The sequence below is a fragment of the Cupressus sempervirens genome, chromosome 1 (assembly GCF_028749045.1).
Source record: "Cupressus sempervirens isolate cs-2001-9-10 chromosome 1, ASM2874904v1, whole genome shotgun sequence".
Lineage (NCBI taxonomy): Eukaryota > Viridiplantae > Streptophyta > Pinopsida > Cupressales > Cupressaceae > Cupressus > Cupressus sempervirens.
The window spans coordinates 33,768,423-33,786,890 of NC_143118.1; the positions used below are offsets into that span (position 1 = coordinate 33,768,423).

Here is an 18,468-nt window from a genome sequence, read left to right on the forward strand (position 1 = left end):
CTCCTTAAGCAGCAGCAACATGTTCTCGGGAGAGCCTTCAAGGAGAAGGATGAGGGGTATGTTTCTGATCGACTACCCTAAATTCTGGAAAATTATGGACGTCTTGTTTGGGGAAGAATCCATGTTTACGGAGAAGAGAAATATGGACATCTTATGATGCACTCTTGTGTTAGGTCCGAATGGACGGATATGATTCAATGCTCGCAATGAACAAGCCAGGCTTGGATTCACAGTTGCTGAAGAATATTGGTAGTTGGTTGAGGGTACATGACATACATACAAACTTTTTCAATTTGTCTTCATCATCATGCATTGAAAAAAGAACTGGGGCGGCTTAAGATGGTTGCATGCTACCCAAGAAATTCTTTTATGAGATGGAGGTGTTAAAATTGGACAAGGGGAGAGCACATTGTCCGGCAAGGAAATCTAAATAGTGGATTAGAGGTGAGCTGTTTATACCAGAATTCTCCTTAGTGGAAGAAATATAGACAAACAAGAAGGCCCATCCAACCAAAGCTCCAAGTGGGGGTTTTGTCTAAAGTAGGCACATTGTGGCAGTGTCTAAGAGGAAGGAAATCAAAACAAATGTTGTCATAAGGTAGACTCAACACAGTCTTTCCCACTATAGGCAATCAACACAAATGTTATCAAGCTTTTTGCAACAGTCTTTAAGTGATTAAAAAATTGACTCTTCAGTCCTTCTATTTAAGAATTTGCCTTTGTAATACCTGTTCACTACAAGCAGAGGTTGCAGAACACTCCAAGCATCTCAGGATGTGTTAAAACAAAGTAGGGAAGCACCTCTGTATCAGAGAATATCACAGAATGAGGACTTTCAGGCTTCTTGATTTTCTCAAGGCATGTTTTGGGGAAATAGCAGGGGACAACCTTCAAGAGGTGAAACTAATACTAGCATTCAAGGAAACTTTGGAAGAAGCTCGGAAAAAGCAACAGAATAGAATGCTACATTTTTAATGGCTTAAGGGAAGCAAGCAGGAAGTTCAGATGGAAATTTAGGCAGATTAAGTAAATGTTATTTTCTCAAGGGAATTACCAGAGAGCATGAGAGGGCATTTAGGATGATATTTGATTCATTCAATTATTATTATTATTAGTATATATAATGGAAAAGCATTTTTGTTTGTTCGATCATTGAAATTTTGACATGGCTGGACCTCAGCATCATATCATTCAATGTAGAAATCTGTTGCACAATCCCATTTGAGTAAATGGAATAGCTGATCTATCTATGGCAACATTCCACAATTATAAGTAGCATACTGTTGTGGGCTTTAATGGATCTTTCAGAAAAAGGATTTCTGATAGTACTCAAATAGTGATGAAATCAACATCATTAAGTGTTTCACATCATTCTCTTTATTTTAAAAAGAAATTACTTGGCCTTAGGCAAAGACAGTGCATGACAAGATTTTGGTCCCAAAATGTGCAGGTTGTCATTATTAAAGGATAATTGTGAATTTGTAAGTTAAATCATAGCAACTCTAATTTGAGCTATCTAAGCATTTAGCTTGGCTTTGTCATGCAATGTATCTGGAAAAACATAGATTGGAAGATCAATTACTTCACTTGGAATAATTTCATGTCTTGAAGCATTCAAGACCATTGAATTCCTTTACTGCAAATCAGCAATTAGATTCAAATGGTGGATCCATTAGTTTATTGTACTCCAGGATAAATTTTTTAAAGTGTACTAATATTTATTTTTATTTTTTGGATTGAAGATTTTATGGCAATGGAGAAAATAAATGGTATGATTATTTTTCCTTTCTTTTATACAGAGATTCTGCTTTTCACATACGACATTACCTAGATGTTCTGGCTGACAGAACGTACAGAGGAGCAATTGAATCTGAAGGTGATAGGGGCAGGCCAAACACAAATTAATGTTAATTTTCATTCCTACAAATCTTATAACCCTAAGTTTTATTGTGAAATATTATCAGAGAAGTCAAACGATTGGAAGAGTGTATTTAGTGGAAGAAATGCTTCTAATATTCCAGCAGGTCAATGGGGATGGCCAATCTCATATTTTGTCGGCAGTTGCTTCACATAAAATTTTCTAATGTTTGATCTTTATTTTAATCCCAATTGTAGCTTTCTGCCATTAAAGAGCTCTACAGAAGGATGTATTGCTTTGTAGAACACATGTGAATCTGTTTGCTTGAATATAAATAACACTAGTTAAGGCTTTTTCTTAACCAGGTGCAGAGTTGAATCCTTATTTTTTTACAGTGGGCTTGATCGGATTTTCTTTGCAGTAGTGTTATCTCCATTTGTTATTATGTTATTATGGCATAGAAAAATCATGCCTGAACCTCCTTGGCAAGCTTCCTATATAATTCTAACCAGTCCAAAATCATGCTTGATCCTCCTTGGCAAGCTTCCTTGTGTTTCAAATTGTGTTCTGAATGAGGTTCCATGGCATGTTACTTTCTTGGATCTGTTGTGAATACAACATTACTCTGTATGTGGAAAAAATTTGTCTCTTTTTTAGCTCTGTAAGAAAGATTAATGAAATGGGCACAACTCAAAGCTTGTTATGGAAGCGAGGCAATCGGATTCAACAAAAAATAGTGGAAAATTTTTATTTACTCATCCAGAAACAATTGTTCAGGCTTGAACTAAGGAGATACAAATATTTCATATGTAAGCCGCAATTAGAATAAACCCTGGTTACTGGCTTCAAACCTCATAGTAACATGCCAGGGTAGCATAAGTGTTGCAGAGTACAGATCTGTTGGTATGACAATGAACAAATAATTGATAGATTTTTGCAAAATGCATGTGAAAATGATCATTATTATAAATCTCAATCAGAGATTCACTTGGCCAAATTGAGAATGACAGGAAGAAGATGATATTGTTAGTCTTAATCTTAAGTTAACTTTACTCTTGCCAAAATGAAATGACAAGAAGAAGATGATGTTGTTAGTCTTAATCTGAAATTCGATGATGGGCATTAGGAAGATGAGATTCTGAGGTGGTTGACAAGATTATGCAAGTAGGTAGTAGAATAAGAATGGCTGGTGGGTGTATGTTTTACAAACCAGAGGCTAGTCAGAACCAGTGGATAGTGATAATGTGTCTGAAACTAGTTGTAAACATAAAATTCGAGATGTTACATTGACAGGATTGAATTTATATTAGAATACTACATTAAATGTAGGATAATCAATTTGTACTATGGAGTAGTTCCAAGCATCGAGAGGGTTCTATTTGACATTGTTTCTTGACATATTCCAGTTATGTGTCAAATACTCAAGGAAATGCTCATTTGAGACAATGCTTGATGGAATTGATTGGTAAGAATGAAAAGGCTGAAGATTTTTTCACTTTGCAGAAATTGTTTGAGTCAGTGATCATTTTAGATCATTTCTAGCATCGAAGGTACTAATGCAGGCTCATAAGGTTTAGCTGGAGATCTTAGTTGCAATAAAGAGTGGGATAAAGGGATTTACACTAAATAATATTCCACCTGGCTTAGCTGGAGATCTTTTTATAAGTAAGATACAGGAATATAGCATGTATAAGTTCACTTCCCATGGATGACTATGAATGTAAAATTTGTTCCCAGAGGAATGGCTTTCACATGTGACTTGTTTGCTTAAAGTTTGATTTTGCTAACAAAAATGACCTAGATGGTTTTCTTAGTTAGCAAGTGGGCGATTTATACTATATGGTGCAAGGGTTTCCAACATGTTTGAATTATGATATCGACAAGTCCTATGAAGAATCTTATAGGAAATTCAAGAGGCTGTCGATTTCAAGAATAGAGCCTTAATGTACCCATCTTCCTAATCGAGTACATTTGAATTTAACAGTGGACGAAAAAATAAATCATTACAAAAGAAATTTGGGCATAGGTATTTGATACATACCTGCCAATATGATCTTCCTTTTTCTTTCAACACTCGTCCAATCTAGGCAGTCCAGCTAGGCATCGCTCCTCTGGAAACATTGAAAAAACAATTCCAGCCCATTCACCATGAAATAAAGCACTTCTTCCTAATTAGCAATTCATATCTAATTAGCACCTTTAAAATGATCCTAATTCATACTCTACTGTGTAAGGGTTTCCAAAATGTTTGAATGCTTATATTCACAAGCCCTATCAAGTATCTTATAAGAAATTCAAGAGACAAACAGGTTATTGATTTCAAGAATACATCCTTAATGTAGTGAAATTGTTTTTTTAAACCCATCTTCCCAAGTACAATTGGATTTAACAGTGGATGCAAGAAGTAGAACATTACAAAAGCAATTTCGGGCATAAGTATTTGATAGATACCTTCCAATATGAGTCTTTCTTGCAACACTCATCCAATTCTCATAAGTAGTTGTGATGCTCATTCCCACCATTCTATGTAGCTTATTTAGATTGTTTCCCATACCGTGTGATGCTATTCTAACAGCAAAACTTGAATAACATTCCAGATTTTGGGGGGTTGATCCTACAATATAAAGGTGAAAAAGTAGCATTGGTAATAGTTGCCACAAAGGCTAAAACCCCATGAAAGGTAGAGAGAAGAAAGAGTAGGATGACATGAATGAGATAGAGGAGGTCTATTCCAGGATGAGGTCCCTCATTTATGGACTCAACTAGACAAAAATGTTGAATATGTTGTCATTGATGTCAAAAGTTGATGACCAAGGTGATATAAATTTTAAAGGTTTTCTCAGAGTATTTAAGACTTGGACTTTGTTGCTTGAGTGGCCTGCTTGATCTACTTACCCACTTGTGTTGCTTGCTTGTGTGTCATGTCAGATTCTATGCCATATCATCAGGTGTTTTCAGAATTAAAGAAAACGATTCTTGATTTGTCTGGGCTACATACTAGGGATCTTCATTTTCAATCCTGCATTAATTAAGGAGCAGATATAGTTATATATTGGCATGGGCTACTTGACCACATTCAACACATATTCTACTTGCTTGTATAAGTAAGGCTTCAGAAAAAAAAATTGTCATTTCTTGCATTCGGCAACATGTACTGAAGAAAGAAGACTTAGTCTCTTAGTTTGAAATTGAAACAAATAAAATGAGCTAGGCATGTTAAAATAGCCCTCTGCTTTTCGAAGAATGCAAATAATAGAATTGAAGATGAAGGTATCGATTTGAAACTTCAAAACAGTGATCTCTCTCTCTCTCACACACACACATTTTCTTAAGACTAGTGGCAATTTCATAGACTCTTAATATTCTTCAACTGGCAGTGACTTATTTTCTTCACACAGTGACTTCTTTCTTTCCAGCAATAGTGACTTATTTTCTTCACATGGTAACTTCTTTCTTTCCAGCAATATCCATTTCTAATTGCTCCAACAGTTTATTTTCCTCTTTCCTTCCACTTATTTTTAGTAGCTTGAAACTTGTGATTCCTCAAATCTTTAGCAACTTGCTATGTTGCACAAAAAATAAAAAATACTACTATATCTTTGTCTTGTATAAAGTTTTGGATCTGCATACAACACTGTGAACTAGCCATTTTTAAATCGAGGGTAAACAGCTTCTTTCTGCAGCGATCTTGACTTTTCAATAATTGACACCTCAGATCTCCCTGAACTGTCCTACTCTGACACCTGTTTGAAGGAGTATGATAAGTATCAAGATAAAACAGGCTAAGGATCAGATAAATCTCATGTAAAGGCTAATCCATAAAAGGATAAGATAAACCCGTATCAGAGGCGGTTGTCCAGCTGGTGGAGAATGTTGGCGAATAGAGACAACTTAGTGAGTTGGTGCAGGTAATTTTCTTGAATGATGCAAATAGTAATCAATGGACTACAAATGACATTTACTATGTTCTAAAAAATGGAACAAGTATGTTTGGATCCCTTTTCCTAAATACTTACCATGTTTGGGACTTCTCAAACCTATAAATAATGATCTGCATGCTTCAGTTAATTACGGACTGAACGATAAGGATTTTAGGATTGTCGTTAATAATTAATTGAATAACTTAGTAGCCTTCTCTTAGCAATGTGATTGTATACTAGGTTGAACCAAACGCCTAATAAACTCCTTGCAAACAAGAAACTCAAGCCATTGATAATGATCTGCGTGCTTCAGTTAATTAAAGACTCTGAATGATAAGGATTTTAGGATTATTGTTAATAATTAATTGAATAATTTAGTAGCCTTCTCCTAGCAATGTGGTTGTATACTAGGTTGACCCAAACACCTAATAAACTCCTTGCAAACAAGAAACTCAAGCCATTGGTAAAAGGTCTATTGTGACAGTCATAGAATGCACAGTAATTGGTGAGAAATAAATGAGACTAAAGTCTCCAAATAAACCAAGACATTTAAATTTTGTACTACCATCCAAAGGCCATTTTTAATTTGTTTCAATCTCATTCCTCTTCTTGCCATAACTGATCACTTCTGACTCAAGAGAAATCAGTTAAAAATGTGGATCTGTTGTTACTGTCAGAAGAATCCTAGTCACAATCTTGCTAGGACATGAAATTTTTTTCAAGATATACCACCATTTGATCCCAAACAAAATGCAATAGTTAGAATATTCTATGTGCTACTAAAATACATAATATATAAATTTCTCAATGGTGAAAAGAAAATGTAACAATCAATTTGTATGCATACCCTTGAGTTCAAAATCTACTTTAAAGCAATTCCTGTAAAGAAAATGAGAATCATGAAATCCAAAAGTGACATTCATACACCACCTTTGTGTAACCATGTAAAGCCAAAATATCTCTCAATCGTACCTCTTGAGAATCAAATAGCACTAGATGACTTGGTAGAGGCAGAGTGTCGAGCATATTTGATACAAAACCTGATGGATCTCTAATAAAGTGATCTGATTCATCCATGATAAGCTCTGTATTGATGCCAAAATTACACTGACTCATTAATAAGCTATTTCATCACATACCCATGACTATCATTTAAAAAGAAACATTCATTTATTCAACAATCAGTGCTAAAATTGAATCTATGATAAAGAAATAAGCTTGAAATAGGAAGTGTTGGCCAAAAAATCACCTTGGAGTACAATCCAGGAAGCACATTGTCAGATATTTCTGCACTGATGCATAGTAAGGAGTTTCATGGAAAGGCATTAAAAATGTCACACTCTGGACATGGTCCTTATATGCCTCCTTAGCTAGAAAGGTAATTATATCTTCACTCCATCTCTGTCTGATCACGAGTATGACAAGATCATGACTTCCTGTTTTGTTGAAATGTAATATTTTCAATCATCAGAAGGAAACAAAGTATCGGATTAACTAGACTCACATAAAGTTGCTGGAATATTTTTACGATCAGTATGAAGATGATATAAATTTCCCACTACCATTTTGAGTTTCATTTAACTTTCAAATTTTTGGTCATAGACAATAATAATGCTTGTCCAGCTCAGTTAGTGGGCATCCACTAAGCATCAGGGCAATTGGGAGTATTGGCAAAACAAACCTTCCAAAACAAATAAGTCAATTATAATGAATGAAGAAAATAATAATTTTCTCAAAACATTAATCCAAATCAAAAGCCCTGTAGCCTGAACACTTTTCAGGTCCAACTTTACCAAACAAAGAGAGAACGACACACAGTTCCTTTGTAAATATAACTCATAATAAATCTTGTATTACCTATACCTTCTTAATTTAGCTAAAGTTTCCTTTCTAAAAGAATAAAATTGCAGAAATTTGTGAAGCTCAAAAGATTTAAACAAATGAAGTGGATGCATAAGAAAATAAATACTAAAGTATGTGGCTCAATGCTTTTCATAATTTTAACACAAAACAATCAGCAACAATAGTATCTTCAAAATATATTTTCTGGATTTGACCATGTGAACTTTTTTCCCATCGAATTTTGAGATCACACTCCATGATCATCATCAGAATGAGACAACAATGCAAGAGAAAAGGAGTATGATCTGACAAGATGATGGAAAAATGTTTGCACAACTAAATCCAGAAACATATTATCAGCAAATTTGGAAATTTCATGTATTTAAGCAGTGGTATTTGCTAACTATAGTTGCACAGACTGACCATACTATTTCTAAAACTAAAATTTTCACTTAAACCTTTTATCTATGCCATCATAGTCCAAAAAGGGAACTAATAAGAGAAGGTTAAAAACTTCAGTTGACTAATTACAATCATCGTGGATCTTGTAAGCATGTTGCCTGCCTTCTAATGGAATGAAAGGAGTGTATAGAAACAAGTACAAGGATGTCACATTTATTTGCTTTCAGTATATTTTTGCAATTGTGATTGTCAGTATGAAATAAAGAATGCTCCATTAACATTTGTTTTAAACTATAAACTCCAAACTAAGGAAAAGGGCTAAAATCATACTTTAAGTTCTAGATTATAATTATAAAAACTAACCTAAATTCTTTGTGGTCAAGGACACTCTAAAGGCCCAAAACCCATCCAATCAATCTAGCTAGCTGTCATTATTTGATAGCCAAACTAGGTAGCAAAAGAGTTAAGAATGTAAAGGCCATTGCTGGAAAACATTGTGTAGTACCGGTGCTAAGGGTGTGTTCCATAATAATCTCCACTAGCTAAATGAAAATTGAATTTCAAAAAATTTAGAGGTACCAATATCCAAGTTCCATACATCCAGCGATCCAATAAACATGTTTTGACAAGTATAATAGCCCTCAAAAAACAAATGGAACTAATCAGAATCATCTCATGGTGATCTCAACAAGTGTAAGCATGAAAGACTGATAGAAAATATGAAGGAGAACACTCCCTTAAAAAATGAAGTTACTGTTGTTTGAAATCGCCAACAAGCATGGAAGCATCTAGAAGACCCCAACAATCATTTTGACCACCAGAAACCTATTCAATAGGTTCCTTAACCTCAATTAATTCCTCTTATTTGGTTGGCTCCCTTTGAAGCTCTTTCCAGGGAATACAAACTTTTATGGTGGATTTGACTCTTTTCTACTATTAAATTTCCTATACATGTAATTGCTGAAATAACAGTTGGTGGTGTAGATTGCAGTGTTGAGTGTACAGAAAATACTAATACATACAACTGGGTGAAGAAGCCATCATTTTTATACCCAAACTCAGTTTGATGGAATATTATAGTAGCCAAGGAAATGATAAAGTAGGTCTAATGCTTTGTTTTGATTAGAATAGCTACTGATGGAGATGAAAACTCCAATTTGCAATCTTATCCATCTGTGATACTACTTACAAACGATCTTAGATGTCGAGAATCACTATTATATAAATTTTCTATTATCAATTTGTTATGTGATCCTATGAGATTCTTTAGTGTGTTAAAGGATAAAAGATCAATCTTGTCTGTGTCATAAGTAGCAATGGGTGAATATGAGAAGAAGAGATATTTGTATATGTCTTGAAATGGCATTCTATCAACATACCTATTACTTTTTAGAGCTGTAGTCAATATATGCAACAACCTTAATCTACTTCTTTAAATCTTCATCCTGAACCAAACAAGTATCAATTAGAATTTGCAAGTGTATTTAAACATAGAACATGGCTATATAGTAAAGATTATCTTCAAAGAGAATGTGATAATATTGCAGTTTGTCATGGATACCTGTGCAAAAAACTGAAAAGGCTCTCACTCTTCTAAAAATGTCGAAAGATGAAGTCTTCAAGAGGCCTAAAAGGAAGTTTTTCCCCCAAAATTTGAGAAGCGTGATATCAATACTCAGATTCATCACGAGTCGATATTCCGGTTAATAGTCATCCTCAAAATAGTATTTTTTTTTATTCAACAATATTCCTTATCTACAACTGAGAAGAGTTAACTAGTGCTTGTTACAACATCAAAAAATGAAAACACAATAACCTTTGAGATTGTAAATGTAGGAATCCACTGTTTCTTCAAAATATCAAGAGAGATAATGTCATTATTGTTAATATTTGGATAAAGTGAGATAACTATTAATATATGGATAAAATCTTTCCTCCTGAAGACCTGTCACAAAATTATTGGTAATAAAACTATAAGCAAAACTTAGATTATAAAATATTATTAATCAATTTGACCCTTCTACTCATGAGATTGAAGAAGAAACAAAGAATAAGAAACCCTAATCCTACGAATAGGAAGGTGTACATATTAAACATGAATGAAGGAGAGGCTTGTACAAGTGTGTTGATCTTTACTACTTTCAAATTACAATTCTTCCATACCCTAGGGATGAAAAATCCTTCAACATTTGCTAACAGAAGAGCATGCTTGTGCTATGATTCAAAAGTTGAAATACTATTTACCTATTCATTTCTTCAACTGAATGTTTTTGCTTGCTACTAGAAATCCACTTCCTCCAAACCCATATACATCTCCTTCAACAAAACCTGAAAAATTGCAAAATAAGGTAGATAATTCAATTCTCGAAGAGGATAGGCAAACAACACTCAGTAAAAATGGGTTAATGATTCTTGGAGGCCTTCAAATCATTGAGAAAAAATGGGACATTCCCTAGTAAGAATTCAGTTTATAGATTAGTGAAGGAGCTGGCCTCTGCAAATGATTTCCTTAAACTCAAATGAACTTATTCCACTGCAATTCTTGTGTTGGAAAAATATCCACACAACATAATGGACATGGATTCCACACATGGATTCCACACCCAATTTGGTTCCTATACTTGAAAGGGCTAAAATGTTTGCACCTCTTCACCCCTTATAAGAATACTGCTGGAAAATGGATTTTGCCCTCATCTCAACTAGTGGAGTCCTCTGTTGAAGAAGATGTCCACGATTGAGACTGCTTCATTAGCTTTGAAACTTTTTGGATAAATTCTCCATTTTTTAGGAAAGATGGTTTATTGGTTAATAACATGAAACTTGATATATCTGTGTTTAATACTTCTCTCAGTCCTTTCTTAAAACTTGGTTCAGTGGTGAAGGTAGAGGGGATATAAAAAATTATGCCCATGTTGGGCTTGACAAGAGATGGAAGGATCTTTGGTATTATTGCAAATCTTCATGCCAAAAAGGTTTTAAGGAAAAGATTGACAGTTTGGATAAGGTGATGCGTCAATATCAGGTTAATCCTGACCAACAGTTTTACAGCAGCTTAATTAGTGCATATTTAGGGGTAGATGATTTAGAGTCCACTTCAGAAAGTGTATTGCTTATGTTGAAAAGGGCATGCAATTTTGTGGACCTAGTGAGGGTCGAATCAGTTGATGAATGCTTGGAACTCAATACGGATGAGTTTCCTAATGAACATACTTACTGCCAACTTGTAAAGGAATTTCAACTATTAAAGACTTGGCAAGATTTCTTATCAGGGCACACGATGCTGAAGGGAAATTTGTGGCTCTAGATTAAACTCGTGATTGTGCAGGTATAATTCATGCATGTATAAATCTCAGCTGGCTAGAAAAGGGACACCATGTATTATTCAAAAATGAGATGAAGATAGGTCGACAACGTTCTAAAAATCCTAGTCCTTAATCTCAAGGTAAGACCTACATGAAATCATTGTTCTTACATGCGAACTGTGATTTTAAGAAAAAGGTTAAAGGAAACCCTAGCATTTTAACACCATCTCTGAAATAGTGGCCTGGTTACATTTATAATGATGAGGAGTGCTTCAACAAGTGTTCTTGCTTCTAGCCAAGTGCAGCCACAGTGTTGAATCCTGTTAGACATCACCATACCCAAATTATTGAAAAAATTATTGTGCAAGATGCTTCCCTTCATATTGAAAATTCCTGGGTACATTTGACGTGGAACATTATTTTTACAGAAATTCTTATTTTCAGCAAATAACAGATACTTACAAAGGCAAAGCAATGAATTAGCTTAAAGTAGTTTGTGATTTTGTAAAAATGTTAAAAAAAACCTGATATGTAATTCTCATCATCTTTACAAATAAAGGCTTGAAGTGCTTTTGGAGCTGATGTGACGCTTTTTAACTCCTAAAGCCTTTGCAGGTCTATGTGATGTACAAAAACTAGTATTCCTTCAAGGTTGAAGCTTTCTTTAAAACTGTAGAAGGTAAACACATCTAAGAAGTGTTCATTGGCAACATGTGCATATGCAACATGGTGGCATTCCAGATACATTTCAAATCAATTCAATTGACACCATACATTTTATTCAAGCAATGTCAGTGAGCTTTTTCCAATTTAATTCCTCTCTCATATTGCAGCTTTTCTTGAAGAAATGCTTGCAGGGTGTACACAACTTCAGGTCAATTACTCAAGCAAAAAAGAGGCTTTCTTCATATTCAAGCATTTACAAAAGCATAAGAATGATATGTTCAGCTGGAGACAATACAGCACCTGTTCATGATAAAAGATGAATACAGTACTCAAAAAAGTAAGAAAAACATTAAAAAAAATTGCAAATTTGGTCTCATGGAAAAGTTTAAGTCCCAAGTTGCTATCATAAAAGAGCTATTATATGCCACGCTTGTCCCCTGTAAGAAACTATGTGAGCACGTGCATATTTGCATAATTGGATACATTAGGTACATGGCAGCCTTAAAAGGAATCAACTTGCAGCCTTAAGTTGTTGTGTCAATAGCATAGACCTTGTGAACAGTACATAAGAAAATCAGAAAAGTACAACATCTGTTGCTGAAATCTTGCATTGGAGTATCCAGGCAGATTATGGATTATCGTAAACACATGCACGCATGATCATTAAATATAACTATGATGTCTTGTGTTAGAACAATATAACTGTAAATGAAATTCTAACTCAACATCAAATAATAGCTTGAACAACTACCCAAACCCAAAACTGTTCCACTTAAGTTTGAGTATATTTTATTGCTTTAACCAGCAATATCAGTTTCCAAATTAATAATTGCATTATAGTATTTCAAAACACAGCAATTCGTACCTTACAAATATTTTACTGCTCAAAATCCAAGAGAATCAGTACAAATGTTACACTATTTTGAAAAGAAGCCACGGAGATGAAAAGCAATACAGACCCTAAGGCCATACATTCTCCTACAAAATAGTTTCTAAACAAAATGTGATGTATCATAATGTAGACATCAGATTGTAAAGAGTACATATATCAACAATACAAAATTGTGATTTCACTTCAGTGATACATTCTGCAGAATCCAGACGCTAGAACTGGCAACTAGCTTTCCTTGACAGCCAAGTCACTGGATCAATTTAACAGTGTTGTCCATGAAGAGATGCCAGAAAGTTATGACAATGTTCCCTCTCATTTATTTCTCATTTATCCATCAAGCATGCTGGTAATGATGAAGCTTATACAGAAGCACTTTTCCTGCGGCATTTCCAGCAGCCAAAAGCCCACCTCCTGGACTAAAATCAAGAGAGTGGACATACTGTAATGGAGTTTTGGGTGATGGAAAGTTAGAGAACACTGTGCAAGAAGGAAGGTGAACCAATTTCAAATTATTCCTCTTCAGCCTTGAACAAATGGCCAAAATCTGAGAATCAACATTGAACTTCAAATTATCCACAACAGTTACAAGATTTGTAAGGGATTTGGCAGGCCTTTTCACACCCCCAAGAAATTCATCCCTGTTGTAAATATTAACAATCCCACTATCAGAACCAGCGGCAAACAACTTGCTATCTGGAGAAACGCTTAATGCCGAACTGTTAACACAACCCTCATCATTCCCCTTGTGAATACATTTCCTTGTTCGAAGATCCCAATGATAAATGTGCCCATCACGACCAGCGCTGAGCAACTGATTTCCCCCTTCTGCAAATGCAGCTGCACGAACAGACCCATTCATCTTTAAAGTTCCAATCAACTGTTTTGTCTTCGTAGAAACCAGCATGATATAACCTTCATTCCCAAGGAAAGCAATCAAACTTGAATCAGAAGACACCTCGAAACTCTCCAAACTCTTCTCCTCTCTCCCGATCAAACTACAAACCCTATCCAGCTTCCCACTCACCACATCGAAACTATAGAAATGTTTTCTCCTCCCTGCCATAATCACCTGCGATCCATCCGGCAAGAATACAGCCTTGTGTATAGGTAGATCCTGGATAAAAATGCTCTGAATTTTAGCATTTCGCTTTCCATCAATCTGAAAAAGCTTCAACTTCTTATCAAGCCCGGCAGCGAGCAACAGTTGACCGTTCCTATGAAAACCCACAGACTGCACAACTGCATTAGATGGGTCCTCTGCATTAGCATCCGTGAGCCTAGAGTACTCAATCAACCCAGGCAAAAGCTTCTCTTTGCTCCTGACTACAAAATCCTCATTACTCCTCAATAAGGCATTTCCATCTTCAAAACCCTCACTAGCTCTAAACCCTAAACCTTCGTCCTCATCAGAATCATCAGATCCAAACCCTACATCTCTATTTTTCAATCTAGCTGGATCAGCCCATTCTGTACCGGGATTTAACCTAGCATGCTGGTGTCTTAACCTACTAACATAATCAGTTCCCAAAATCAAACCCTCGTTTTCTTCTTTCCTTAATTTTCTTAATAGATTTACCTTCGAAATGTCGACGAGTGCCTGGGTCTCTTCCTCGTCGATCCAAGCAGGCTTTCGTTCATCCTCTAAGCAGCCATCTTCTTCTTCCAAAGCAGACCTTTCGAAACCTGGGGTTTTGTCTGTAAACCACGTAGGGATTTCCGCGACATTCTCTTCAAATTGATTTTTATCGAATCCGAAAAGAAGGCTTTCAAGCCTCTTTTTCTCTATATTGTCCTTCTCCATTTCTAGCTTTTCTTCCCTTGCACGCCTGTTCTTTCTTTTCCTGGTCATCTTCCCCGTAGCCGGCACAATATCCCTGTTGTCATCTGAACCAGTTTTTTCCTCTGCCTTATTGTCATTACTATGCGTACTCCTTTCCTGATGATGTTTTTTATTCAACGGCTTTCCTCCATTGTGTTTCTGGATTTTGTTTTTATGCATCGAGACATTTTGAGAAATCATTACAGACATTATATTTAAATTCGCGGATTTCTGTTTATTGTTCCTGGATTTATGATCAAAGTCCTGCAATCCCAAACTCTCCTCACAAATAGTATGTAGGAACGTTGATAGGTTTTCCGCTTTCACGGTTGTTGAAGTATAGCACTAAAAAAAATTCTACTCGCTGAGAACAATTTAGGGTTTCCGAATGAGGGAGTAATTATATTTGGAAATAGCTTTGCTTTTAGTCTACAAACGTATACCTATGTCATTTATAATTTATATTCTAATATAAATTTAATTGATTTTTCAACGCCTCTCCCTCTCTAATTTTCCCTCTATGAGATGTCATATCATGAACGTTTTAAGCGCTGCCCACCTCTAATAAAACTGAGTCCACACGCCTTACCAAAAAATGGACCTTGCTATCTTCCATCCATAAAATGTACTCTTGACCAAATTTCATGGTGTGCATATTATGTAATCGAAAACAACAAAAAAATTACTTTTGGCAAATTGCCAAAAAAACAAAAAATTACTTTAGGCGGCCCAAAAAATTAATAGTTGATATTGTAATACAGAGTAGCACCCTCACGACAGTAGGGGCTTATATTGAAGGATACAAAGTAGGTTCATTTTTAGTGATAGTAATTTTTTATACAAATGAATTAATGTTTTTGGAAGTGTTAAGATAGAAATAATTTTATATTTATTATTTCATCTATAAAATTGAAAAATGATTATCTTACTTTTATCTATTTTATTGCTATTTAGTATTTATTTAATATTAAACAATTTGTAAAATTGATGCCATGAAAGTCCACACAAACTTGAGAATTTTTAATAGTTCATTAGTTACTATTTTTATTTTAGATTAAAAAGTGTAAAATTAACACATTTAGTTTTAATAATAATTTTAATTTCTTAAAATAATTCATTTAATCTTAATTGGAATAGGGCACAATTTGAATTAAATTTGGAGTTTCTTGAATATAACTAAAGATAGTGTCAGGGTTAGGGACTACTGTTAGAGCTAATGTGTGTTATGTAAGGCTTGGAATTTGCTCAAATTTTATGTTCTATCTAAAATTCTAACTATGGCCATGGAGTTTAAAATTTGATTCCTCTTTTTAGATCTCAAACTCAAAATGTCTAGGTCAAAATGTTCTTTTAATAAGCTTCTTAGTTAGATTTGTTGGACATTATTAATTTTTGCCTAAACACAATAGTATAACTTTGAGTTTAAACACAAATTTAAAAAGTAAGAATAATGAAGTCAAAATAGTATTGCACCTCCTTTTGGTGCAAATGCAAGTATTAATTTATTTGGAAAATTTGTATATTACTAGCATTTGCACCGAAAGGTGCAATAGTTAGGTCATAGTTAGATATATGCATTACTATTGCAAAGTTTAAATTTTAAAAATAGTACTAATATTTTTAGTACATTAGAATAAATATAACTCAACAACAGATTTCCTCATCATACATGAACTCTTGGATCCTTCAAAGTACATGCAACTCATGTATAAGGTAGAATGAATTTAGTCTTGATGACTGATATTACTTGTTTATTAGAATTTCATTAAGATTAAGTTTAGTATTATGATGGAGAATTTAACTATAAGCAATGATTAATGTATTTCTTAGATAGATTTAAAAAATTAAAACTACTTTAAAACTTATATTTTTGGATTAATGTAAAAATAGGTTTTGAGGGGACCCGAAACCCCATACAACAATTAACTAAGATAAAGCATTTAGTTCAAAGTATCAACATAAGATACATGTCTTACAAGTACTTGAAACCTCAAATATAAAGCAATACAATTCATAACAAAATTGCCTAAGGAGGACACCTTATTGTTGTAATAAAAAATGGACACCAACAAAATCAATCAGACACTACGACCAGAACCAAATACCAAGACCACTAAGGCATGACAGACCAAAAAGACACAAAACATAAGAAGGTAAACAACACCCCCTCAGACAAGCTCCTTCGCCACTTTAGCTATGTTCCTGTCAATATTAGCCACTTCCTCAACAGACTCTTTTGCAATCGAACTTGGACCTTCTTCAATGGCCTTATTAATGCTCTGTCTAGCACATGTAATGGGACCCTTACTAAGAGAAACCGCCACTAGAGAGACAATCTCTTGTACACTTCTTTTTTCCAAGATGGCTACAGCAACACATAAGTTGGAAGTAACCTTATTCATTTTCTACTCACTCTTCTTTACAAGCTACGCTAATTTAGCCTCATAGGCTAGGAGCTTACCAGGAATGTCCCCAATCTTTGCTTCTAGCTCCATTCTCTTGTTCTTTTCTGCCTCAAGGTTGTCGTAGCCTTAGCCTTGTGGAGAAACTCAATATTTCCACCCTTTTCCTTCTCAGCCATCTCATCAAGGTCATCAATTACATAATTAATACCCTCATCGTGTTGTCCCTTGTTCAAATCCTATGGCCTAGTGCATGCACTTCCCTCTAACAAGTTCTTCTCACTCCATTATGGATGCATTGGGTACTAATTTCACCATGCCAACATTTGAGGAATTTTGTGATCGTTTGACTAGAGAAGAAGCCAAGCTTTCCCAGTTGGATTCTCTGTCAGAATCAAAGAACATGACATTGGTTGCACAATCATCTACAACTAAGAAGAAGCAGACACCAAAGCCCAAGAAAGATTTAGTTGGCAGTGAGAGACGTTCCAAACCACCTCCAAAATTAAGGACAAAAAAAAAAAGATATATTCTTATTTTCAAAATCCCAATCATGATGAGTCACGCTACTATGAGAAGAAGATAGATGGCTATGTAAAATAGATTTCAGATTTGACTGCTCTCCTTCAGAAAGGCAACATTGTCACTCCTTCTACTCTTCTCGCAATTTCTTCATCATCACATTTGAGCCAGCCTTGAGGAAGGGTCGTGTATTTAGTGCAGCCAATACTTTACATTCTTTTAGATGGTTACTAGATTTAGGTGCTTCACATTATATGGAATCTTCTTAGGATATGTTCTCTACATTTGAGTCATCTCCTACCCCGCACATTTTATTGGCGAATAACATTGTTATGACTATATTTGGGAAAGGTTCTATTAGAATTGATGATGGTACTGTTACCACATTTTGTTTGCCCCGCCAAGTTTCAAAATTTGAATGTTACCCCGCCCAACGGTCACCTCCCCGATTACTAATATTTTAATACCCATGAAGATATCAAAATTACCTAAGTTCTGAACCTTATGATATTTTTACGCCTTGCAAGTTCTCCGTCGTCAGATCAGGGCCGATCAATGGTCGTCACCATCTCGTTATGATGAAGTTGTGCGAGAGATAACATGGCGACGTAGCGACAGGGCGCCACATGTCTGGTGAGTCAACATGTTCGGCGGTAAGGTTTGGCGGGCCGGAGAAGATAACGATGAGGTTTCAGGCAAGCGGTTGGGTTGCGTCAGGTACTCCATCTACCTAGTTGGCAGAGTCCGGTGTCACGGCGGCGAATCAGAGGGAGCCACGTGTGCCAAATCTTCAGTTTAGCCAGCACAGTCAAGAGGCGAGTCTTTACGATTGTCAAATCTGCA

At 35.2% G+C, this 18,468-nt stretch overlaps 1 protein-coding gene, 1 long non-coding RNA gene and 1 pseudogene across 2 annotated transcripts; 1 reads left to right on the forward strand and 2 right to left on the reverse strand.

The window, feature by feature from the left end:
* Positions 1-3,919: 3,919 nt before the first annotated feature.
* LOC149576032 (uncharacterized) lies at positions 3,920-7,210 on the reverse strand. Its single transcript, XR_016364251.1, has 3 exons — positions 7,028-7,210; positions 6,751-6,863; positions 3,920-3,969 (listed from the first exon to the last, which is right to left on the reverse strand). It is a non-coding gene; the product is annotated as an uncharacterized LOC149576032 (long non-coding RNA).
* Positions 7,211-10,121: 2,911 nt separating this feature from the next.
* On the forward strand, positions 10,122-11,457 carry LOC149576033 (pentatricopeptide repeat-containing protein At1g69290-like; annotated as a pseudogene).
* A 1,347-nt stretch (positions 11,458-12,804) lies between these two features.
* LOC149576034 (Transducin/WD40 repeat-like superfamily protein) lies at positions 12,805-15,137 on the reverse strand. Its single transcript, XM_089816161.1, has one exon. It carries the CDS (start codon positions 14,909-14,911, stop codon positions 13,217-13,219), a length of 1,695 nt encoding a protein of 564 aa, XP_089672287.1. The 5' UTR covers positions 14,912-15,137; the 3' UTR covers positions 12,805-13,216.
* Between the last annotated feature and the right edge of the window lie 3,331 nt (positions 15,138-18,468).